The 27,369-nt window shown below is 32.1% G+C and overlaps 1 protein-coding gene across 2 annotated transcripts in view; it reads left to right on the top strand.

Moving 5' to 3' along the window:
* Positions 1 to 27,369, top strand: part of STXBP5L (syntaxin binding protein 5L) — a 488,800-nt gene that overhangs the window by 202,196 nt on the left and 259,235 nt on the right. For both annotated transcript variants that reach the window (XM_015129967.3, XM_015129965.3), the window contains exons 8-9: positions 16,833 to 16,916; positions 22,060 to 22,183. In XM_015129967.3, the coding sequence (XP_014985453.2) occupies positions 16,833 to 16,916; positions 22,060 to 22,183 (208 nt within the window). The remainder of the gene's footprint in view (positions 1 to 16,832; positions 16,917 to 22,059; positions 22,184 to 27,369) is intronic.

Here is a 27,369-nt window from a genome sequence, read left to right as displayed (position 1 = left end):
CTATTTTAAAAAATGAAGTCATGGCCTTTTCAGCACATGGAGGGAGCTGGAGGCCATTATCCTAACCGAATTACCACAGGAACAGAAAACCAAATACTCCATGTGCTCCTTATAAGTGGGAGCTAAACATTGTGTACACACAGACACAAAGAAGGGAACAGTAGACACTGGTACCTGTTTTAGGGTGGAAGGTGGGAGGAGGGTGAGGATTGAAAAACTACCTATCAAGTATTATGCTAATTACCTGGGTGACAAAACTATTTGTACACCAAACACCTATACCGTGCAATTTCCCCATATATGTACCAAACCTGCACACATACCCTTTAAACCTAAAATAAAAGTTGAAAAGAATAAAAAAGTGTTGGTTTTTTGAAAATATAAACAAAATTGGCAAACTTTTAGCTAGACTAAGAAAAAAGAATGAAGACCAAATAAATAAAATCAGAGATGAAAAAAGTTACATCTGATACCACAGAAATGCAAAGGATTGGCAGACTGTTATGAACAATTTTATGCTAACAGATTGGAAAGCCTAGAAGAAATAGATAAATACCTGCATACCAAAACGAGGTAAGGACACAATAAAAAGAAAACTACAGGCAAATATTCCTGATGAACATAGTTGCAAAATGTTTAACAAAATACTTAACCGAATTCAACAGCACATTAAAAATATCATTCATTATGACCAAGTGAGATTTATTGCAGGAATACAAAGATGGTTCAACATATTCAAATCAATAAACATAATACGTCATATTAACAGAATGAAGGACAGAAACCATATGGTCATTTTAATACACGGAAAAAAGGCATATGACAAAAATCATCATTCCTTTATGATTAAAATTTTCAGTAAACTAGATAGAAGGATTGTACCTCAACACAATAAGGGCCACAATTGACAGACCTACAACTAACATCATACTGAACGGAAAAAAGTTAAAAACTTTTTTTCTGACATCCGGAACAAGGTAAGGATGTCCACTCTTGCCAGTCCTATACAACATAGTACTGGAAGTCCTAACCAGAGCAACTAGGCAAGTGAAAGAAATATAAGGCATCCAAATTTGATAGGAGGAAGTTAAATTGTCCCTTTTTGCTGATGACATGATTTTATATATAGAAATCCCTAAATACTCCACTAAAAGACTTTTAGAATTTATAAATGAGTTTTAGGTTGCAGGTTATAAAACCAACATTCAAAAGTTAGTAGTATATGTATATGCTAATAGTAAATTATCTGTGAAAGAAATAAACAATTCTATTTACCATATCCATTAAAAAAACTGGACATAAATTTAACTAAGGAGCTGAAAGGTGTCTACACTGGAAATTATAAAACATTGATAAGAGAGGTTGAAGACGACACATAAATGGAAGCTATTCCATATTCATGGATTAGGAGGATTAATATAGTATATTTACCACTCAATGTGATCTATAGATTCAATACACTTTCTATCAAAATACCAATACCATTCTTCACAGAAATAGAAAAAACATCACAAAGTTTGTATAGAACCATAAGAGACTCTAAGTAACCAAAGCAGTCTTGACCAAAAAGAACAAAGCTGGAGGCATCACATTACCTGACTTCAAAGTACACCACAATGCTATAGTAACCAAAAGAGCATGGTGCTGGCATAAAAACAGACACATAGGCTGATGGAACATGTTAGAGAGCCCAACATAAAAATCCACACATTTACAGCCAATTGATTTTTGAATGTGCCAAAAACATGCAATAAAGAAAGGAAAGTCTCCTTAATAAATAATATTGGGAAAACTGTATATGCACATGCGGAAGAATGACATGAGACACTCATTTCTCACTGTATTAAAAAATTGAAATAGATTAAATAATTAAGTGTAATTCCTCAAACTTCTATGAACCTACTTGAAGAAAACACAGGGGAAATGCTTCATGACATGGGTATTGGCAAGGAGTTTCTTGAATAAGAGCTCAAGAGCACAGGCAACAAAATTAAAGTAGACAAATGGGATTATATCAAACACAAAAATGTTTGCATAGCAAAAGAAACAACAGAGTGAAAAGACAATCTACAAGAGAAATGTTAGTTATAGAAAAATAAATGTGTTCTTACTCATACTGGAGGGCTAAACAAAAATTGAGCTTGTAGAATTAAAGTAGCATTGTGGTTATTAGAAATTAGGAACAGTAGAAGGCAAGGGGAAGAAAGGGAGAAGTTGGTTAATGGATACAAAATTACAGCTATATGGAAGGAATGAGTTTTAGCATTCTGTAGCACTATAGGTTGAATATGATTAAAAATTATTTAGTGTATATTTATAAAAGCTCAAAGAGAAGATTTTGAATGTTCATAACACAAATAAATGATGAATATTCAAGGTGATGGATATGCTAATTATTGTGATTTGGTCATTACACATTGGTTTAAATGTAAAAAAACTCTCTCATAAACATGTACAATTTTTATATGTCAACTAAAAAGAAAAACAATGACACATGTCGAATTTTAAAAATCCCTATGAGAGGGGTACTATTTCGCATGAAACAATTATGGCAGAATATGAATTAACTTACCCAAGATCATGCTGCTGGTAATTATCAGAATTAGTGTGCAAACCTAGACTGTATCGCAGAGTCAATGCTCTTAACAATCACACTATAAGAACAGATATAATAAATATTTACTTACCTGGAGGATATAAATTCTACTTTTATTCCGAGTTCTGAATCAAAATGGTAATTCAAAGGCAATGAGAACATTAACCTCATCACCATCAATTAGGCTCAAAAGAAAATGGTACATATTCTATTGCAGCCAGTCAGGATTAATTCTCAAATTTATGAAACCTGAAGGGGGAGGACAATGCAAAGGAAACCGTACTTAGTAGCAGAACAGTTATTACTACAAGCAGACTACAAAGTATTTTAAACAAACCATCACTTATGCTGAAAGTGACAATAAAAGACTTGGAAAAAAAAGACCACCTACAGAATGAGAGGAAATACTTGTCAACCATACATTCAAAAATATAAGGGACTCAAACAACTCACCATAAAAAACCAAACAACCCAATTGAAAAATGGACAAAATATTTAAATAGACATTTTTCAAAAGAAGACATATTATAAATAGCCAATGAGTATATGGTGAAATGCTCAACATCACTCATCATCAGGGGAATGCAAATCAAAACCACAGTGAGCTATCACCTCACCCCATTTAGAACTGCCATTATCAAAAAGACAAAAGATAATAAGTACTGGTGAAGATATGGAGAGAAGGTAATGAAAATTAGTACAACCATTTTAGAAAATAGTATGGAGATTGCTCAAATTAAAAATAGAACTACCTGACTTTTTAATGATCGCCATTCTAACTGGTGTGAGATGGTATCTCATTGTGGTTTTGATTTGCATTTCTCTGATGACCAGTGATGATGAGCATTTTTTCATGTGTCTGTTGGCTGTATGAATGTCTTCTTTTGAGAAATGTCTGTTCATATCCTTTGCCCACTTTTTGATGGGGTTGTTTGTTTTTTTCTTGTAAATTTGTTTGAGTTCTTTGTAGGTTCTGGATATTAGCCCTTTGTCAGATGAGTAGATTGCAAAAATTTTCTCCCATTCTGTAGGTTGCCTGTTCACTCTGATGGTAGTTTCTTTTGCTGTGCAGAAGCTCTTTAGTTTAATGAGATCCCATTTGTCAATTTTGGCTTTTGCTGCCGTTGCTTTTGGTGTTTTAGACATGAAGTCTTTGCCCATGCCTATGTCCTGAATGGTACTACCTAGGTTTTCCTCTAGGATTTTTATGGTATTAGGTCTAACATTTAAGTCTCTAATCCATCTTGAATTAATTTTCGTATAAGGAGTAAGGAAAGGATCCAGTTTCAGCTTTCTACTTATGGCTAGCCAATTTTCCCAGCACCATTTATTAAATAGGGAATCCTTTCCCCATTTCTTGTTTCTCTCAGGTTTGTCAAAGATCAGATGGCTGTAGATGTGTGGTATTATTTCTGAGGACTCTGTTCTGTTCCATTGGTCTATATCTCTGTTTTGGATTGTAAACTAGTTCAACCATTATGGAAAACAGTATGGCGATTCCTCAAGGATCTAGAACTAGATGTACCATATGACCCAGCCATCCCATTACTGGGTATATACCCAAAGGATTATAAATTATGCTGCTATAAAGACACATGCACACGTATGTTTATTGCAGCACTATTCACAATAGCAAAGACTTGGAATCAACCCAAATGTCCATCAGTGACAGATTGGATTAAGAAAATGTGGCACATATACACCATGGAATCCTATGCAGCCATCAAAAAGGATGAGTTTGCGTCCTTTGTAGGGACATGGATGCAGCTGGAAACCATCATTCTTAGCAAACTATCACAAGAACAGAAAACCAAACACCGCATGTTCTCACTCATAGGTGGGAACTGAACAATGAGATCACTTGGACTCAGGAAGGGGAACATCACACACAGGGGCCTATCATGGGGAGGGGGGAGGGGGGAGGGATTGCATTGGGAGTTATACCTGATGTAAATGATGAGTTGATGGGTGCAGCACAGCAGCATGGCACAAGTATACATATGTAACAAACCTGCACGTTATGCACATGTACCCTACAACTTAAAGTACAATAATAATAAATAAATTAAAAAATAATAATAATAATAAAATAAAATAAAATAAAAATAAAAATAGAACTACCATATGATCCAGCAATACCACTACTGAGTATATAACTAAATGAATTGCGGTCAATATATCCAAGAGATATCTGCATTCCCATGTTCATCACAACATTATTCACAATGGCCAAGATATGGAATCAACGTAATTATCCATCATTGGATAAATAAAGAAAATATGATATATATTCACAATGGAATACTATTCAGCCATATAAAATAATAAAATCTTCTCATTTGAGACAACATGGATGAACCTGGAGGTGTTACCTGGATGAACTACGTTAAGGGAAATAAGCCAGAAGCAGAAAGACAAATTCCATATCATCTCACTCGTATGTGGAATTTTTAAAAATCGATTACAATGAAGTAGAGAGAGGAAAGGTACTTACCGGCAGCTGAGGTGGTTAATGAGGAGGAATGGATGAGGGCATGTTGGTCAAAGGATAACATAATTATAGTTATGTAGCAGGAATAAATTTTAAGAGATCTAATGTATTACAAGGTGATTATAGTTAATTATATATTATACTGTTGAAAAACGTAGAGAGTAGATGTTATGTGATCTTATCACAAAATGATAACTATGTGAGGTAATGTTTTTGTTAACTATAACAAGTTTAACCATTCCACAATGTATATATATTTCAAAATACTGTGTTATATGTGATAAAAACATACAATGTTATCTGTCAATATAAAAGAAATAAATTTTTTAAAGACTGAAAAAATACCGAAATTGAAAGAAAAGGATGTTAAACAGCAATGCAATAGCAGAAGGAAGTGTGAAACTTAGGCCAGGCATGGTAGCTCAGGTCTGTAATCCCAGCACTTTGGGAGGCCAAGCCGGGCAGATCACTTGAGGTTGGGAGTTCAAGACTAGCCTGACCAACATGGAGAAACCCCATCTCTACTAAAAATACAAAATTAGCTGGGCATGGTGGCCCATGCCTGTAATCCCAGCTACTTGGGAGGCTGAGGCAGGAGAATTGCTTCAACCTGGGAGGCAGAGGTTGCAGTGAACTGAGATCGTGCCGTTGCACACCAGCTTGGGCAACAAGAGTGAAACTCTGTCTCAAAAAAAAAAAAAGTGTAAAACTTATTGATAAGGGTAAATATACAAACAAATTCAGAAAACTGTAGCATAATGATGATGGGTACATCACTTAATTCTATTAGGATGGTGCAAAAGTAATTGTAGTAAAGTAATTCAAAGGACACAACTATTAAAAATAGCTATAACTGAAAATTATGTTAGAAGATACACAATATAAGTAGATGAAAATTGTGACAACAATACTATAAAGTATGTGTCAGGGGAAGATAAGTTTAAGTGTAGAGTTTTGGTATACTATTGAACTTAAGGTGTTATCAGCTTAAAATAGAGCATTAGATTTTATGTAAGTCCTAAAGTAACCATACACACAATGAATGCCTAAGAAGTTACACAAAATAAAAAGAAATCAAAGCATATCAATAAACAAACATAAAGGAAGACAGCAAGAGAGGAAAAGACAGACAAAAGAATTATAAGGCAAACAGAAAACAACTAATGAAATGGCAAATCATTCCCTGTCGATAATTATTTTAAATGTTAATGAATTGATCTCCCCAATCAAAAGACACAAAGTATCTGAATTGATTTAGAAAAATAAAAAATAAAAAACAAGACCCAACCATATGCTGTCTACAGTAAACTCCCTTTCCATTTAAGGATATATAAAGACTGAAAAAGATGTTTCATGCAAATGATAATTTATGCAAATAGTAAACAAAAATGAGGAGGGATGGCTATTATTATAGGAGACTCCATAGACTTTAAGTCAAAAAATATCAAGAGACGAAGAAGGACAATGAAAAGGTCTATCCACCAAGAAGAAAATAATGATTATAAATATATACATATCTGATGTCAGAGCACCTAAATATATAAGGCAAATATTGTCAGAACTGAAGGGAGAAATAGAGAGCAATACAATCACAGTAAGAGGCTTCAGTACTCCGCTTTCAATTATAGACAGATTATCCAGATATATTAAAAGGAATCAGAGGGCTTCAATAGCACCATAGACCAAATGGACTTAACATATATACAAAACTTTCCACCCAACAGGAGCAAGATATACATTTTTCTCAAGCACAAATGTAATATTCTCCAGAATAGATAACATGTTAGGCCATGAAACAAACCTTAATACATTTAAGAAGATTGAAATGATACCAAGTATACTTTCTGACCACAATGTAATAAAACTAGAAATCAATAGTGGAAGAAAACTCCAAAATGTACAAATACATAGAAATTAAGCAATACATCCCTAAACAATCATTGCCTCAATAAAAATCAAAAAAGAAATTAGAAAATGTCTTGAGACAAACAAAAATGGAAACACACTCTAACAAAAATTATGGGATGCAGAAAAAGCAGTAGTAAAAGGGAAGTTCTAGCAATAAATGCTTACATTAAAAAATAAGAAAGACCTGCAAACATACAACTTTACCTCGAGGAACTAGAAAAGGAAGAGCAAACTAAGCACAAATGTAGAAGAAATAAGGAAATAAAGATTAGAGCAGAAATAAATGAAAAAGATAAAAAAGAAAATCAATGAAACAGTTATTATTTGAAAAGATCAACAAAATTGACAAACTCAGCTACACTAAGTAAAAAAGATTTAAAACTCAAATAAATAAAATTAGAAATGAAAGGAGAGATTTACAACTGATGCCACAGAAATAAGGATAATAAGAGACTAATAAGAACAGTTATATACCAACAAACTGTATAATCTAGAAGGATTGAGTAAATTTTTGGAAACATAAAACCTGCCAAGACAAACCATGAAGAAATAGAAAGTCTAAGAACTAGATAGAGATTGAATCAGTAATGAAAAACCTTTTAATGTAGAAAAGCTCAGGATGGCTTCCCTAGTGAATTCTACCAAAAATTTGAAGAATTAACATCGATCCTCAAATTAAAAAAAAAAAAAAAAAAAACCTGAAGAGGGAAAACATTATCATCAGTATTCCCCTGACATCAAAACTAGTCAAATATACCACAAGAAAATAAAACTACAGGTGAATATTCATGATGAAATAGATGCAAAAATCCTCAACAAAATACTGGCAAACTGAATCCAAGAGCACATTAAAATAATCATGCATCATGATCAAGTGGGATTTATCTCTGAAGTACAAGGATGGTTCAACACATAATAATAACACTTTCTGATTTTAAGCTAAATTACAAGGCTACAATAATTAATATGTATGACAATAGCATAAAAACAGACATATAGACCAATGGAACAGAATAGAGAGCCCCGAAATAATCCACACATATGTGGTCAACTGATCTTTGACAAGGGTGCCAAGAATACACAGTGTAGGAAGGATAATATTTTAAACAAATGGTATTGAGAAAACTGGATATCCACATGTAAAAGAATGTAATTAGACCTTTTTCCTACATCATACTGAAAACATCAATTCAAAATGGATTAAAGACTTAAACATAAGACCTTAAACTCTGAAATAAACATAAGACCTTAAACTCTGAAATATGTAGAAAAAACATAGAAGAAAAGCTTCATGACACTGGTTTTGACAATGTCATGGCTCTATAAACATGACACTGAAAGTAACTACAATGAAAACAAAAATAAACATGTAGGACAATGTCAAACTAAAAAGCTTCTGCATAGCAAAAGAAACAATCAACAGTGTGAAAACACAATGTAAAGAATAGGAGAAAAATTTTGCAAGCCATATATCTGTAAAGGATTAATCTGCAAAATACATAATAAACTCATACAACTCAATAGTAAAAAAAAAAAAAAAAAATCTAGTAACCTGATTTTAAAATGGGCTTAGGTCTTAAATAGACATTTCTCCAATGTCTGTACTATAAAGTATGTGTCAGGGGAAGAGAAGTTTAAGTATAGAGTTTTGGTATAGTATTGAACTTAAGGTGTTATCAGCTTAAAATACAGCATTAGCTTTTATGTAAGTCCTAAGGTAACCACACACACAAAGAATGCCTAAGATCAGGTATATGGAAAAGTGCTTAATGTTACTAATCATTAGAGAAATGCAAATCAAAACCAAGAATAGATATTAGGATGGATGTATATATATTTTAGACCAAATGACACCTTTTGACAAGGATGTGATGATACTGGAACACTTGTATGGTGGGACTGCAAAATGGTTCAGCTACTATGGAAAACTGTGGAGGGTCCTCAAGAAATTGAAAATAGAACTACCTGTATAATACAGCAATCCCACTTCTGGATATTTATACAAAAGAATTGAAATCAAGATCTCTAAGAGAAATAAATCATAATACTTTTGGCAATAGCCAATATGTGGAAATGGCCTAAATGGCCATTGGCAGATGAATAAATAACATGTGGTTACCCAGCCCTTATTAGGGATGGAGAGTATTCCCTCATATACCTGTAATACACATAGTATTTCTACAATGGGATACTTTTCAGCCTTAATAAATAAGGAAATTTTATAATATGTGACAACATGGATGAACCTGAAGGATATTATGTGAAGTGAAATGACCAGTCATAGAAAAATAAATTCTTCACTATTCAACTTATATCAGGTATCTAAAATAGTCATATATATAGAATCAAAGAGTGTAATGGTGGCTGATGGACTGGGAGAGGTTGAAATGCAGAGACACTAATCAATGAACTTAAAGTTTCAGTCAAGCAAGCTTGATTGATGTATAAACTTTAGAAATCTGCTGTGTAACATTGTATCTACAGTCATCAGTAATGTACTATATATTTATAAATTTGTTAATAGGGTAGATCTCATGTTCAGTGTTCTTACTACAATAAAATAAAATATTAATGGAAAAACCTTGAATAAAATATTAGGAGACAGAAACCCACCAGCACATTAAAAAATAATTCATTATGACAAGTGGTGTTTTACCCCAGGGATGCAAGGATAGATACTATTACAAAATCCATCAATATAATTTATATTGCTAATAGGTCTAAGAAAAAATGATTATCTTTATTGATGCTGAAAAAGTCTTTGAATAACATTTAGCATCCATTATATTTCCAGTTTTGATAATCAGATCAGTCCTTCCACTGGGAGAATTCTATACTCTACAAAAATATAATTTGAAACATGTCATCAAATTATTTTCAACAAACAAAATTTGCAACAATTCATCAACATCGAATCTTCACCAAGGAAAAACCTAAAAGACTTGTTTAAGAAAATGGAAATGATCTATTATATAAGAACAGAGATGAAGAAAAGAATAAAGAACCACAAACATGCGTTAAGCCAAGGAAATGTTTTATAAAAATAATGACTTCTTGGAGTGTAATATATTGAGAATTATGATACAAGTTGGGATGATGTTCACTAAATTTAATTGGCAATGTCTTTGTGATGGTTAATTTTACACATCAAGCTGACTGGATTAAGGAATACTCAGAGAGTTGGTAAAACATTATTTTTAGTGTGTCTGTGAGAGTGTTTCCAGAATAAATGACCATTTGAATTAGTAGACTGAGTGAAGAATATCTGCCCTCATCAGTGTGAGTAGACATTATCCAGTTTATTGAGGTTAGTATAGAACAAGAAAGACAAAAGGTGAATTTGCTCTCTCTACTGGAACTGGGACATCTGTCCTTTCCTGCTCTTGAACATCAGCTCAATGTTCTCAGGACTTCAGACTCTTCTTACAACAGGCCCCTCCCACTTTTCTGGTTCTCAGGCCTTCAAACACAGACTAAATTACAATCCCAACTTTCCTACTTCGTCAGCTTATAGAGAACATATTGTGAAACTTCTAATCCTGCATTATTACATGAACCAATTTGCATAATAAATTCCTTCTTATATATCTATGCAGCTATATATCCTATTGATTCTGTTTCTCTGGAGAACCCTAATACAGTCCTTATAATTTCCAGAAAGTAGCACAAGTACTAATTTACATTATAATTTGATAAGTCATGAAAAATTTTTATTCTGGTGGGTAATACTAAAAGAATAATAAATGTATGTATAATGGATAAGTTAATAGAGTGGAAAATTAGGATAAGAAAAAAATTACTAACCAACCCCATTCCCAAAAAAAGGGAGGACACATTAAACAAATGGGATTTGTATTTACAAGATAAGTAGGTAGCTTTGTTCTAAAATATGTCAGCAATTATATTAAATGTAAACTGACTAAATAGGCTAATTACCAGACAATAATTTGCAAGCTGCTAAAACAACAATATGCAGTTACAAGAGATACACTTTAAACTTACAGATGTAGAAAAGTTTAATGCAAAACTGCAAAAGGATATAATATGTAAACCATAACCAAAGAAAACTTGTGTAACTATACTAATATCAGAGAATATAGACTTTAAGGCAAAAACTTTTTTAAGGATGATATTTTATAATAGAAATTGGCTAATTCAGCTGAAGATGTAATAATCCTAAATGTGTATATATCTAATGATGACATAGATATATAGTATACAGGTAGTGCTTACTTTGCATGGTACCATGTTAACTAAAACATGTGCTTATCTGAATTGTGTTTTCATTTTGCATGGAATCATGATGTGTGTGTATGTATTATTTGATAGAACTAAAAAATATTTTAAAAATTGGACAGAACTAAAATGAAAAATACTCAAATCTGCAATTGCAGTTGGAGATTTTAACAAACCTCTTCCAGTCACTGAGAAAACAAGCAAAGAAATAATTAGGATAAAGAAAACTAAAACCACACGATTAACAACTTAACCAAGTTGACACATACAATACATTATGTATATAGTACTGGCAGACCACACATTATTTTCAAGCGCTCATAGAGTATTTACCAAAGTTGTATACTTGCTGAACCAAAAAACATGCTAATACATTTCAGAGGATTAAAATAATAAACAATACGTTCTCTAACCACAAGAGAATCTAGCAAGATTATCAATAAGAAAAAAACAAAAAATCCCCCAATTGTTTAGTCATTAAGTACTACACTTCTGAATAGCTTCTATGTCATAAGTCAGTATAAAAATTAGAATATATTTTAAACAAAATTGAATAACAATATGACATATCAAAATCTTGTGGAGTGTAGCTAAAGCTGTGCCTCCAGTAAAATTTATAGTTTATATTGCATTTATTAAAAAGTGAAGATAAGTTGAAAATCAATGATCTTAGTATCCAACCCAGTAAGTCAGATAAATAGTGAATTAAACTCAAAGAAAGTAGTAGAAAGATAACAATAAGTTATAATGGTTAATTTTATGTGTCAACTTGACTGGACCTTCAGGTGACCAAATATTTGGTCAAACATCATTCTAAAGGTTTAGGTGAGGATGTTTTGGTTGAGATGAATATTTAAATCTGTAGACTGAGTAAAGCAGATTGCCATTCCTAATGCGGGTGGGTCTCATCAATCAGCTGAAGGCCTGAATAGAACAAAAAGGCTAACCCTCTTTGAAGTAAGAGAGAATTCTTCCTGCCTGACTGCTTTTGAACTGAAACATCAGCTTTTTTCTGCCTTTGGACTCTAACTGAAACATCGGTTCTTCCTGGTTCTTGAGCCTGCTGACCTTCAGACTGGAACTATACCATTGGTTCTCCTGGTTCTCAGGTCTTCAGACTCAGACTGGAACACCATCAGCTCTCCTGGATCTCCTGCTTGCCAACTCACCCTGCAGATCTTGGAACTTGTCAGCCTTCATAATCACGTGAGCCAATTCCTCATAATAAGTATGTTTCTCTATACATAGAAAAACATCTATTGGTTCTAGTTTTTCAGAGAACCCTAATTCAAAACATGAGAGCAGAAATTAAAAGAATAGAAAACAAAAAATTTAGTACATTAGCAAAAGCAATTCTTTGAAAATACTAACAAAATTGATGTATCTCTGGCAAATCTGATCAAGAATGAAAGAGAAGGCACAAAAAAATCACAATCAAGTTAAGCTCCCCCTAGGAGTACAGTTTAACTTTTCAGAGTCAGTCAATGCAATTCACAGAAATAAGTAGAAAAATATATGGTAATAAAAATAGATAATAAGAAGCATTTAATAAAATTTACCTTCTCTTCATTATAAAAATATCTTGGTACACTAGGAAAAGAAAGGAATTTCATTAATATGAACTTTGTTAATTTTCCCAAAGCTATGAAAACATCTTCCTTAATGATGCATTAATATAAGTTTTCCTCCTGAAATGAGAAATGAGACAAAGATGGCTATGATGTATCTCTTTAATTTAACATTGTACAGCTATTCACAATATTGATCATTAGATGAGAAGGAATTGGAACTCATAGACATTTAGTGAAAATGAAAACATGCAGTGGTTGGTATAACCACTTTGGAAAACTGCTTGGCAGTATCAAAGTTAAACATACTAATATCCTATGGATCAATATACATTTAACAGAAATGCATATAGGTATTTACCAAAAGATATGTACAAGGTTGTTCATGGTAGTATTATTACATCAACTGTAAAATGAATAAATTAATTTGTGGTAGTGCCATAGCCAAACAATGAAATGCTATTTTAATAATGAAATTAATTAATAATACAAATATAATAGAAATAGAAGCAAGAAAGAGAGCAATATGTATTGCATAATTCTACCTGTCTAATTCAAAATAGGTAACAGTAGCCTACAGTGGTAGAAGTCAGGATAGTGGTTATTTTTAGAGAGGAGAGTGGGAATATTAACTAGGTAAGAGTATGAAATAGGCTTCTGAATGGCTTGCGTTTTTTTTTCTTGTATTACTTGTCCTTCTATTGTATTTTTAATGTGGATTGTAGTTTCATGGGTATGTTTACTTCATCAGAATTCATTAAATATACATCTATAATCTCTGTACATTATATATATTTCAACAAAAATATTTATCTTAAAATTAAACACCTATTCCTAATAAAAGGAATTTATAACATATAAATCAATGTATACTTCTTTAAATCTCTCTCTCTCTTTCTATGCCCTCATCCTCCCTCCCCAGAATTCAGGATCTTATTTAATGGGGAAATACTAGAGGCATAGCCACTAAAGTCAGGAAGAAGGCAAGGGTGCTCAACCTCTCCACTATTTTTAATACGCTAGGATGATTTTTAGCAAAGCAGTTAGACAAATACAAACAATTAGAGACATAAAAATTGGAAAAAATAAGGTAGTCTCTATTTTAGATTATATGATAATATATCTGGAACCGCAAAGAGAATCAACCTTAAAATGAATACAAACAAAAGAATTTAGAAGGGTGTATACTAAAATCTAGTTATAGAAATGATACCCTATTAGAAAAGGTAATGAAGAGAAGAACCTACATAAAATAGCAGTAAGAAAGTTAAAATAACTAGGTATAAAATTAGCAAGAAAATCAGTATGTGGAAGACTTTCAAACTTCCTAATAATGTAAAAGTATACTTGAATAAATAAAAGGTGGTATCCTTTGCTCTTGAATAAGGTGGCTCATTATTTTTTCTTCTACTTTCTGAGATTTACTTTTTTCTTTACTTTTCAAAGTCAAATGCTTATGTAATTAAAACATTTTCAGTTTTTCTTCTCTACATACATATTTACAAAACCATAAAACTTCCTCTTAAGATATATCTGTGTCTTACGAGGCATTTTTGTTCAGTTCTGTTTTATACATTTCATTATGATTTCTTCTTTGCTAATTAATTATCTACAGATACATTTTTTAGTTTTCAAAATATTTTTGTCATGACTTCTAATTTTATTTTACTGTGGTTAGAATATAACATCTACAATTTTGATTTTTTGGTATTTAACAATTAATTTGTTATTCACCAAATACCTATTTTTTTCAGACACTAGTGTAGGTTCTAATGATATCATGGTGAAGAAGTAATCCTACTTCTTTGCCTTTATGGTACTTACTTCTATTGTGATATACATTTTCTCTTTAAAAAATATGTATATATAATTTGTGGTTTGGGCATTGTTCCTGTTTTGGTGTGGTCAAATATTATTGCAGAGTGCTCTTATTTTTGTCTTGGTTCCTCATGGTCACAGAGTGGCCTTGTCTAATGTCTCCTGGATGTCAGGGGGGTTCCTTTTCTCTTTTCTAATTCTCTAACTGATTCTAATATCATGTTTTCTAAATCATAATCTTGTATACTTATCTCAACAATTTATGGTGTTTTTGAGGTTCAGTCTGTTATATTTTGTGATTTACTGGGGCTATTGCTAGCAATGTTTTATAAGCAAAGCAACTTTTATCTTTCAGATATTTACTTTAAGAAAATGTAATAGTGTTTTAGGATATTATTTTATTAAATCTTGGGGCTCAAATTTAGAAAGATTATATTATTCATTTTATTGCTTAAGTTATATTTTCCAAACTTTTTAGGCTAATGAATCTCCTTGCCAATATCTCCTTGCCAAGAGTCTCATACACTCAATAAAATTGGTTTTACTGGCTGGGCACGGTGGTTCATGCCTATACTCCCAGCACTTTGGGTGGCCAAGAGGGGCAGATCACCTGAGGTCAGGAGTTCAAAACCAGCCTGGCCAACATGGTGAAACCCCCATCTCTACTAAAAATACAAAAATTAGCCAGGTGTGGTGGCAGATGCCTGTAATCTCAGCTATTCAGGAGGCTGAGGCACAGAATCTCTTGAACCCAGGAGGTGGAGGTTGCAGTGAGCAAAGATCATGCCACTGCACTCCAGCCTGGGCAACAGAGTAAGACTCTGTCCTCTGTCTCAAAAAAAAAAAGAAGAAGAAGAAGAAGAAGAAAGAAAAGAAATTGGTTTCATTGTTCATCATGTTCTCTTGTATGTAAAAAAAAATCAATTTGAAGTTAAAACATATCTTAGTACAGTCACATCTATTTTATTTTAAGAAATATTACTCAAGTATGTATTTAGTTTTGACATTTTCACTTTGCAAGTCATATATGCCATTTACTTCAAGTTAACATGTAAAAAACTCCATTTTTTTGTCAAATTGATTTTAACATTTTTTGTGTGTGATTTAATAACCAAGCATTTTTGTTATAGCTTCAAAAATAAATGTATATTGCTTTAATGAACTGATATTTGAAAACATTTGTGTTTTTACTGCGAAAACTACTAGCTGGTTTATTTTTGTTATTTTTTGTGTCTCATTGTAAGATGTCGAGATAAGTGATAAGGTCTCAGGATGCTCTGCAGGCTGAGGTATCACCACCACTATATTTTCTTTCCTTACCAATGTTTTTTTGAAGTTATTAATACATCTTTATACAGTGTATAAGAATTTTCATCAAAGGAATACTATTAATGTATTTCAAGAAAATCATCTTAAGGCAAATCTGTCAGAAATATATCATTATTTTAACATTGGCTATTTTTATCTTTCCTCTTATTTTTTTTCCCTAACCAATGATAGGTAAATTTACTGTCATTGGTAACAAAAAAATAGGAAGGATACAAATAATAATTGAGAATCATTTAACAGCAAAAGTTATCAGTATGGCTAGCACTGTTTAGCTTAATGACTGAGTCTTAAAGATGATCATATTATAATCATGATGTGTTCTCAAATTCTTCGGTTTTAAAGAAATAATATTTTATTAATCATCTTATTTATTGATTTAAAAATAAATATTAACCTTTTTAATGATGTGAATCTCTAGAATACCTTTATAATCTTCAGAGGGTTCATAAAACATCAGTTTAAAATATTGAATTCAGTCAAAGAGAAAATAGGATTTGATAGAAGAAATTTGAAGCCACATTTCTCAAGTGCATAGGACTTAATCTTATCCCATTTCATGTTTTATTTCATCTTCATTTTCTATCTCATTTTTCTTTTCTTCCAATTTTCATACTTATTTTATATCATGTCATATATATTTATATTCTTCCTCACTTCCTCTTTGAAATTAGGTGGAGGTTATTGGTAAGTGTTCATATTGAAGCAGAGTCTGTGTGCCATTTTTTTTTTTAATGTAGAAAACCTATATTCAAGTTCTAGAAAAATTGGTATTCTAAATAAGGTTGTGTTATGTGGTATGATTTTACTTTATTAACATTAAACTTTATTTGAAGCAAGTTAAAATTAATGTTAGAATTAAGAAAATGATTGTTCTAATGTTTTCCAGCTGCTAATAGGTTATGAAAATGGTACTGTAGTATTCTGGGACTTGAAATCTAAAAGAGCAGAACTGAGAGTTTATTATGATGAGGTAAGTGATTTCCACCGAAATGTTTGAAACAGTATTGTGATGTTATGCCTGTTTACTGCTTTTAAGCTTTGTACTTTACCAATATGTTTAGCCTTGGGAAGTTGCCTGATTCTGACCCAATGCTTCACACTGTCTTTTGGTATTTGTGTAAGTTCCATCTCTGGTTTTTCTCTTAAGAGGAAATTCTGCCTCGACTGCCTATTTTGGGGCCCTCTTGTGGCATCTTATATACTTTGCATTTGTTAATAGGTCCTGGCTTGTACTCTTACACACTTGGGTGCCTGTCACCTGTAGTATATCCCCAACTTTGTCTCAACTGCTTTTCCTTTCTCTAGGCTCCATGCTACGTTGTGCCTCATTGTCCTTAAGGTCTCTAAAGACACTATTCACACCTTCCTTAGAAAATTCCTTTTCAGAGGCAAAAGGTTCAAGTCAGTTTGAAAGGTCTTGTCTTCTAATACTTGTCTTCTTAGAATAAAGAAAAATTTTGTAAATAGTAATACTTAGTAAGTGACCAGATCTTAATAAGTGACACTTATTAAATGACAAGATCTTGAAGTAAGTTTTATTGTACATAATTGAGACTTGAGTAAGCTTGCATTTAGGGGAAGCAACAAACTCCTATTCATCAAGGAATAATCTCCCAGTTGACACTTCAGTTGTTCAGATATTAATTCCAGGCCATTCATTATTTTTCCATTCAGGAGAGGCTAACAAGAAGATGGTAAAACTGGGAGCAACAGATTAAAAGGGAAATTACCTTTTGTGCCTGTGGAAACAAAGGTGATCATCTGTGCTATTAATTCAATTTGAAAATGGTGGGAGGAGGAAGAGATAGGAGGAAAATATAGGTCAAAAATTTACATCCAGTAAAACCTACTCTTATATAGGAAAAGTGCCAAATAATTTAAGGCAGCAATGAAATAATTGGAAAATGAAAACCACACACATGTTAATTTTAGAACACTTCCTCATTTTATCATTGGAGGGATAAAAAATGTCTCCAAATGAACCTGTAGTCACCGTAGAATACTTTACATGTTCTCTTCCATCCCCCTCATAGCAGTTAATTGTTTAAGTTTTGGTGCTTAAAGATATAAGCCTTCACCTATTTCATAAACTGTACAATTCATTATCAGTGGTTCTCATAGTGGTAAAAAAAGTTTAGAAAGAAAATAAAATGGCAGCTGGGTAATTTTTTCATGATTGGTGAAAAATAATCTGATAAGTAATATCATTCAGTTATGTTTTTTATAATCAAATTCTTGAGCATCTTGAATCATAAGAAAAGAAGGTCCTAGTGAGCTAAGCTAGGATTTTCCTTTTGTTATACAAATCATAAAGATGGGGATGGATAGTGCTCCCTCTCCTCCCTCTCTCAACATTAGCAGCTAAATAAGAATATGAACACCATGGGAATATTTAGTCAGTTGGAATTAGAATAACCAGTTCAAAACGAAACCCAGAGGAAAATGCTGAATCATCTAGCTTTCCTATGGCCTTAAACAGTGTGGAAGAAACGTTTTGAGCCTTAAAAAGAGAGTAAAATTGCAGTGAAATTTTAAAATAAGGATTAGCAGCTGCCTAAGTGAGTTAGTACAGTACCACAATATATGTAATTTATACCTAGAAGTTTTTGACATCTGATATATGTATATAAATCTATCATCTTTATCTACTGTAATGCATCATTATATGCTCTATTGTTTTAATAGAGATAGTTAAATACTTCATTTCACTACCAAACTTTTCAGCCTCTCCTCAGCACTTTACCTCTCATATCTAGAAAACATGCTTAATACTTACCTGAAATGGTTTTTTATAAGTCACCAATGAGCTCTTCATTACTATACACAGTGACCTCTTCTTAGCCTTTACATTCCTCACTAAACCTGTGGCTTTACCTCAGTTTCTCCTCCTTAAAATAATTTATTCACTTGACTGTGTCTTTCCACTTCATTTATCATACCTCCTTTCTCCATAACTGATTTTTCCCTTACCTCTCCTTTACATTATTAATATTCTTCAGGATACTATGTCTTTACCCTCATTTCTTCTCTCCCCAATTTATACTTTCTAATGTTTATATTCTCTTTTATCATTTCAAATATTACCTTTATGCTAAAAAAAAAAAGAACATCCATATATCTGTAGCCTTTACCTCCCTCCTGAACTGTAGATCTAAATATATAACAATATATTAGATAAATCCAACGAAATATCCCATTGGCACTGAATTTGTATTTAAATATCTAAACCTCCTTCTATGTTTTCTTCTGGTTTTTAAGTCTTGTTTAGTTAATTCAGCCTAGACCCCTCAAAGTAATATTTGTCTCTTCCATCAACATGTAGTATATGCAATCAGTTTCTGCAGTCTTTCTGATTCTGACTTTATATTGTCTCTTTTATTTCCTCTTTTCTCATTCCCACTTCCAATGTCCTATTTCAAGTTGTTATCTTTTGCCTGGATGACTATAAGAGCATTTTAACTAATCACAACCACTTTTCCTTTGATATCTTACCTCTTCAATATATCCTTCATTAACAAGATTATCATTTTAAAACAGATTATGGAATTCTCTACAACAGAACCTTTGAATAGCTCTCAATTGTCAACAATACAAAGTCCGTATTGCTTGACATGAGATTTAAGGTCCTAGTGCTATCATTCCTCTTCAGTTAAATTTACAGCATCCTTCTACACATTCCCCACATTTCAGACATATTACTCACTATCTTCTATATATAACATTTATTTCTTATCTCTGAGCCTTTGTTCCTTCTAACTTCTCATCATGAACTGCCTTCTTTCCTCTTCTGTATATCAAAATTCTGTTAGGTCTTTAGCCCCTGTAATACTATTTAGACAATTTAACTAGCCTCTGCATAAATAGCCATTGATGAATTGAGTTTTGTTTTGGAAATCCAAGATTATTTTCAGAAACAAATATACGAATTTTACTTTCACATTAACTGTAAATTTTTTCTTTCATTACGTCAATAATTCTTAAGTAATCTTTCACAAAGAAATCCCTCAGAGTTTGGACTGAAGAAAATTTTTTAATTTCTTAAGAACTGCTGTATTTCCTTTTCTCCATATTGTTATCCAGTTTTTTGGATTTCCTTCTTTCATGTTTTAAAGAAACTCAGTCTCAGCCACTGAGTTGATAAAACTAGCTAGTATTTTATGTTTAAAATTCTGTTTTCTATCTCTTAAAATTCTTTTTAGATTAGTTGTATTAATTTTGTTTTTTCAGTAAGCCCTCTGAGCTCCCCTCCCTTTTTTTGAGAAAAGAGTAGGGTACAATCTAATAAATAGAAATTGAATGTTTATCCATTAAGTTAGATCAAATGCTAGCTACTCAGTAATGCACTACATGAAACCCTGATCTCTAATAACAAGTTGGTTTTACATGCTTGTTTTTCTAAACAATAAATATTCTTCTTTAATAGTACTGACTTACTTTGGCTTTATTGTAACTATTATTTTTATATCTGTCCTTTCCAGTAGACAGAAATTCAGTGAAATAAGAAGGTTTAGGGCTGAGAGTGCCTTTTCTGCCTCCACCTTTGATGGCAAAACAGTTTGAGACAACTTTAAGTTAAATGAGGCTCATCAAAGTTAACATGTAGGGGAGGCAATAAGATGTGACTTTCCCTTGCACCACCTACAGAAGGGAGAAGAAGTAAGCAGAGGAGAAGAGAAAGAAGTATTTTTCCCTCTAACTTCCTCTGCTGGACTCTAGCAAAAAAGAAATCTCTGCTTAGTGATGAAGGCCACAGAGTGAGAGAAAACACAAGTCCAGGGTTTCATGTTGCTTTTTCCATTTAATCAATCTTATTTTCTTGATGATATGTTTAATAATTACTTTAGCCATCAGTTATCTGCAACTCTAATAATACTGATTGCTTAGAACTTTTATCAGTTATGTACGTATAACTTAGTTTGGAACTTTTAGTTGTATGTGTCTATATGTGATGTTTCAAACAATAAATATGATTAGTATTCACTTATATTAATCTTCTCTCTCTTGCTATTTTATAAGTGTCTTTAAGGAAAAGATGTTGTATGCTTCTTTTCTGCCTTTATATCTACTATAATTTTTCTCATAGTACTTAGTACTTTACCCAAGTTCTGCATATACTTTATTAATTTAGAAAGAATACCAAAGGTGTGGAAATGTGTGTGACATTAATTACAAATTCAGTCAGAAGATATTTATTGAGTACTTACTTTATGCTGGTCGCTATGCTAGCATTGGGAATAGAATACCTTGGGAAAAAGGAATACAGTCAGCCCTCTGTATCCATAAATTCCTTATTCTTGGATTCAACTAACTATAATGGAAAATATTTTAAAAACAAAAACAATTTTAAAACAATATAATAATTTATAATAATACAAATAAAAAGACAGTATAGTATAACTACTTACATATCATTTACATTCTATTAGTAAACTAGGGATGATTTAAAGTATATGCAAGGATATTCATAGGTTGTATGCAAATAGTATGCTGTTTTATATCAGGGACTTGTGCATCTGTGGATTTTAGAATCTGAGGGAGTGTGGGAGTTCTCTAACTAATCCCCAATGGTTACCGAGGGATGGCTGTAATTACTTTTGAATCTTATGTGACTCAAAACTGCAGAGTTAATCTGAAAATATAAAAGAAAATTTAGACCTTTCTTGCTTTAAATTGATTTAAATAGTATATGCAAGAGGGCAATACAGTGCAATGATTGACAGTTTTTCATAGTTAGACCTTGGTTTTGAGTTTTGTGACTTCAGCAGGTATCTCAGTCTCTCAAGACCTGTTTCAACATGTGTAAATTGAAAAATCAATACCCTTTTTTATAGGATTAAATGAGATAATGTGTATAAAATGCTTGCCATGGGGTTTGGCACATAGAAAGCCTTCGGATGGTAGCTCTTAAATTATTTTTTTAGTTGGCTATGTTAGGAGGAAATAGGACTTCATCTTATCAGAAATTACATTCTGATATGGGTCAGAAAAAATATGTTTTTAAAGTGTTATTAGTATAATAATTTTATATCAGAATAGTCTTTCTTTGGAATATAGAATGATATAACTTATCTACTTTTTCCCCCTCTACTTGTTTTTAATTGTTATTTTATTAGGCTATTCATTCAATTGATTGGCATCATGAGGGCAAACAGTTCATGTGCAGCCATTCAGATGGTAGTTTGACTTTATGGAACCTGAAAAGCCCAAGTCGCCCTTTCCAGACCACAATTCCACATGGTAAGATGTATGCTTTCAAAAGAAATAAACACTGACTACTCAGTGCCTTGACTTGAAGTAAGATAGATGGTATTCATGTGTTTGGTAGAAAAAGGTAATAGGACATAGCTTCTGGTTCTAAATACCCCTTTTATGCCACCTACAGATCCCTACATTGTACCCCAAACTTTCCATACTTCCCTTCTTCCTGCCAACCCACATCCCTGCTTTGTAAGCTGTACTTATATAGTGTCCCAGCCAAAAGTCGGATAATGGATGGTTGATATATCTGAGGCAGAGGAGATAATACAGGAAATTTTGTTGCTTTTAAGGGTTGAGGAGCCAGTGAGAGAATTGCACTATTTAGATCTGACTTTCAGACTTAATTCCTATACTGCTTTATAGTCTATTGCTTTCTAGATTCTCTACTTGTTTCCATTTCTGCCATTTGATTCCACTAAGTTATGAATACTGTGGTTTTAATTTTAGTTTTTACTTTTCTTTTTGGGTTCCACATTGAAAAGAGCATTTTAATCCTAAGTGAGGATTTTAATCTTAATCAAGAATTTATATTGGAACTGTATACCTACCAGGGAAGAATAAAAAATTCAAATATATAAATATGTATAATTCAGATGACTAAATTATTTGATAATATTGGTGATTATCTGAGTTCTATGTTTACCTCATACCGTTGATTATTTGTAATAATAGATATGTCAGAACCTAACAGTTGATCAAAAATATTCTATTTTACAGTTTCTGAGCATTTGTTATCATGTCACATTTGGAAAATAGTGGTATGTTTTCTGTAATGGGTGACCCATAGATCACAAGCATTCTTAGAATTATTTCATGATGTGTCTCTGCTATTTTTTTGTACCATGATCACTTGCTCCATCAGTAAATGATTAAATTATTGCAACATTCTTCCAGGATGTAAATGTTTTAGCCTTTAGCTGGTTTACTTAGAGATTACTTTACATTTCAATGCTTACTTAGAGATGCTTTATTTAGAGATTGCCATTACAGAAACCTTGGATAGATATTAGCTATACATACCAATCAGGATTAACTATTTATTTATATGAGAGGCAATAGGTTCTCTCCACACACCCCGAGTTAACCCCCAATTCTCATGCCTTTTATTTGTAAAAGTGTAATATGAGTTAGTTATAAATTTTCTACTTACTTCCTTATGTTCTTCTCAAATATCAGTTTCTATTAGTTCTTTTGGCTAGACTGGACATTTGATACTTTTATTTTTTTACCATATCCATATTTATTTCATCAGTTTTGATTGTTTTCTATTATTCTGGTTTTCTGTTGAAATAAAGTTCTATTTACAGGTTGTTCAACACATCAGCCTTGATGTCTTTTATAATATGTAAATCAGATTATGTTCCTGTTGCCTCACAATAACATAAGCACCAGTGATTTTGATAATAGAGGCATTTATTGTCATATCTGTTCACATTCTTTGGGTTTATTTTTTTTCCTTTTGTTTTAGCCATTGTTCTAAAATAAAACTTTTCTCTAAGTACCATTTTAGATATATCCTACAAGTTTTTAAATGTAATATTAATCATATATAATTTTCATTAATATTTAGAGATATTTTCTATAATTCCTATTATAATTCTCCTTTGACCCCCATTAGTTATTTAGACATGTGCTTTCTAATTTCTAAACATTTTCATATTTATTATTTGTGTTATTATTATTAATAAAAGATGGGTCTTGCTATGTTGCCCAGGCTGATCCTAAGCTTTTGGAGGCCTCAAGTGATCCTCCCTCTTTGACCTCACAAAGTGCTAGAATTACAGGTGTGAGCAACCACACCCAGCCTTAATTTCTTAGCATGTTTTTTTATGATGGATTTTGAAATTGTAGCCAGAGAATATGACATAACTAGTTCTACAAAATTTACTGAGATTTGCTTTATAATCAGTGCAGAGCCAATTACCATAGCATTCTAAGTGTACTTGGGAAGAATGTACATTTTCTAATTGTTACATAAAGGTCAAACTTGAAATGGTGTTTTTCATTTTGTATGGTTTAAATCTTTGCTAATTTTTTGTTTTGATATTTCAATTCTTAGAGAAGCGAGTTAACATTTCTCTTATAATGAATTTTCCTTAGTAATTCTGTTCATTTCTGTTTTACTTTAAAAAACAAATAGGTTAAGGTAGTTGATGGTGTTTTTCAGATTCCCTGTAATTGAACTGATACTTGTCTAGTGCTATCAATTGCTGAGACAGTGGTATTAAATTTCCTAATATGATTATAGAAGTGCATGCTTCTCAGTTTAATTCTGCCCATTTTTGCTTTATGTATTTTGAGGATCTATTATTAGGCATCCATTACATATCCTATAAAGAGCATAGCCCACCTTTTGTATACACAGATTCTTCACCCATAGATTCAACAAAACCAAAGATCAAAAGTATTCTGAGAAGAAACAATTAAAAATACAAAAATTTAAAATAAAAGAAATAAAAAGAAACAATACAGTGTTAAAACTACTTGTGTAGTGTCACACTGTATTGCGTATAAGTAATCTAGATATGATTTAAAGTATACAGGAGGATGTATGTAGGTTATATGCAAATATTATGCCATGTTATATAACAGACTTAAGCATCTGTGGATTTGGGTATAGGAGGGGGAGTCCTGGAATCAGTAGATACTGGGAATAACCATAGTTGAGTCTTGTGCTTTTATCTAGTCACAGAGTTCAGTCTATTAATATTAAATGTAATTACTGATGAGATTGAATTTTAGCCTACCACTTCATTATCTGTTTGGTGGGTCCTGTCATATTTTTCCCTCTTTTCTCTTTTTGCCTTCTTGGGGGTTATTTCAATTTAATTTAATTGAAATTTTAATTTAAATATTATAATTTCATTTCTATTATAATTTCATTTTAATTTAAATATTAATCTAAGCATTTTATTTTCACATATTTTTTATTGGTTGCTCCAGGGATTACAATATACTTCCTTAATTATTCAAAGCCTATTAGAGCGAACATTGTGACACTTCATATAAAATGTGCAAGTCTTGTAACCATATAGATCTATTTCTCTTCCCCTACTGTCCTTTATGCTACAGTTATCATATAGCACATCCAAATATATTGTTATAATTTTTGGTTTAAATAGTCACATGTCTTTTTTTTAATTAAGAGGAAAAATAGTCTTTTGAATTTTCTTTGCTATTTGTAATTTGCATTTGTTCCTGAAGATACAAGAACATTATTTAATTTTTCTTTTCTTAAAATTTTTTTATTTTATTATTATTATTATTATATTTTAAGTTCTAGGGTACATGTGCATAACGTGCAGGTTTGTTACATATGTATACTTGTGCCATGTTGGTGTGCTGCACCCATCAACTCGTCAGCACCCATCAACTCGTTTTAGGCCTAGTGGAAATGAATTCACGTAGCTTCCTTTATCTGGAAGTTCATTTTTGTTTTGTTTTGCCTTTTTTTTTTTCTTTTTTGGAGGCTTTTTTTTTTGGATTTAGATTCCTGAACTGAGAGTTTGTGTGAGCATGCGTGTTTTGGTTTTAAGGTGATGAACACTCTATATGATCTTCTGCCTTCCATAATTTCTGAATGAGGAATCTGTAGTAGCTTGAATTTTGCTTCCTCTTTATATAATGTGTCACTTTTCTCCAATTGCTTTCAAAATTTTGCGGGGTATCTTTTATTTTCAGCAATTTGACTACTTTATGTCTAGGCTTGGTTTCTTCAAGTTCATTCTGTTAAGGGTTCTACCAAGTTTCTCATATATATTATATGTGTGTGTATATATATATATGATACATAATTTGCTGGGTCATCAGCTGTTTTACTCAAGATTAGCACTGTTGATGACATTGTTCTTATAGCTGATTGCTGCTGTTACTGCAGACATCGATTTTTCCTGTTCAGTGGTTTCAAATATGTATTTATGGTTTCAAATGTGTATTTTTCAGTTGCAGTGCTACCAGTTACACATGCATACATACACACATACATATACAACACATATCTACATATATGATATTAAACCAAATCCTATCAAATACTTAATAGCGAAAATTTTGCTCAGAAGCAGGACGGGGTGTCCACAATTACCACTTTTATTTAATATTTTCCTGGAAATGCCAGCCAATATTATTAGACTTGAAAATGAAATATAATATTTAAAAATTTAGAAAGAGTATTCAAAATTTTAGTTACTTTTTCATAATGCAATTAGACAACACAAAACAAAAATGAATTAGGAAAACTATTACATGCAACAGTAGAATTCTGTACACAAAACAAACAAAATATAATGGATGAATAGAACCATTTTAGATCACAGCACCCACAAGAATACATGGGAATAAGCCTTAACATACATGTGAAGTATTATTTCTATACAGAACATACAACAGAAAACTTGAATAAATTTAAAACATACCATATGTATGCATAGTAAATTCAACATTATGAAGACGTTGATTTGCCACATATTACTTTGTAAATTCAGTTTGTCCCCAAGAAAAATAATTACAGGGTTTTCCCTGACAAAAACGAGCAACGGGGAAAGGATTCCCTATTTAATAAATGGTGCTAGAAAAACTGGCTAGCGATATGTAGAAAACTGAACAGGACCCCTTCCTTATACCTTATATAAAAATCAACTCAAGGTGGATTAAAGACTTAAACGTAAGACCTAAAACCATAAAAACCCTAGAAGAAAACCTAGGCACTACCATTTAGGACATAGGCATAGGCAAAGACTTCATGACTAAAACAACAAAAGCAATGGCAACAAAAGCCAAAATTGACAAATGGGATCTAATTAAACTAAAGAGCTTCTGCACAGCAAAAGAAACTATCATCAGAGTGAATAGGCAACCTACAGAATGGGAGAAAATGTTTGCAATCTATCCATCTGACAAAAGGCTAATATCCAGAATCTACAAGGAACTGAAACAAATTTACAAGAAAAAATCAAAAAACCCCATCAAAAAGTGGGCAAAGTATATGAACAGAGACTTCTCAAAAGAAGATATTTATGTGGCCAACAAACGTATGAAAAAAGGCTTATCATCACTGGTCATTAGAGAAATGCAAATCAAAACCACAATGAGAAACCATCTCACGCCAGTTAGAATGGCAATCATTAAAAGTCAGGAAGCAACAGATGCTGGAGAGGATGTGGAGA

This window comes from Macaca mulatta, chromosome 2 (assembly GCF_049350105.2).
Source record: "Macaca mulatta isolate MMU2019108-1 chromosome 2, T2T-MMU8v2.0, whole genome shotgun sequence".
In the NCBI taxonomy this organism is placed as follows: domain Eukaryota; kingdom Metazoa; phylum Chordata; class Mammalia; order Primates; family Cercopithecidae; genus Macaca; species Macaca mulatta.
The sequence above is the reverse complement of the archived record's forward strand: the minus strand, read 5'-3'. Positions and strand labels throughout refer to the sequence as shown.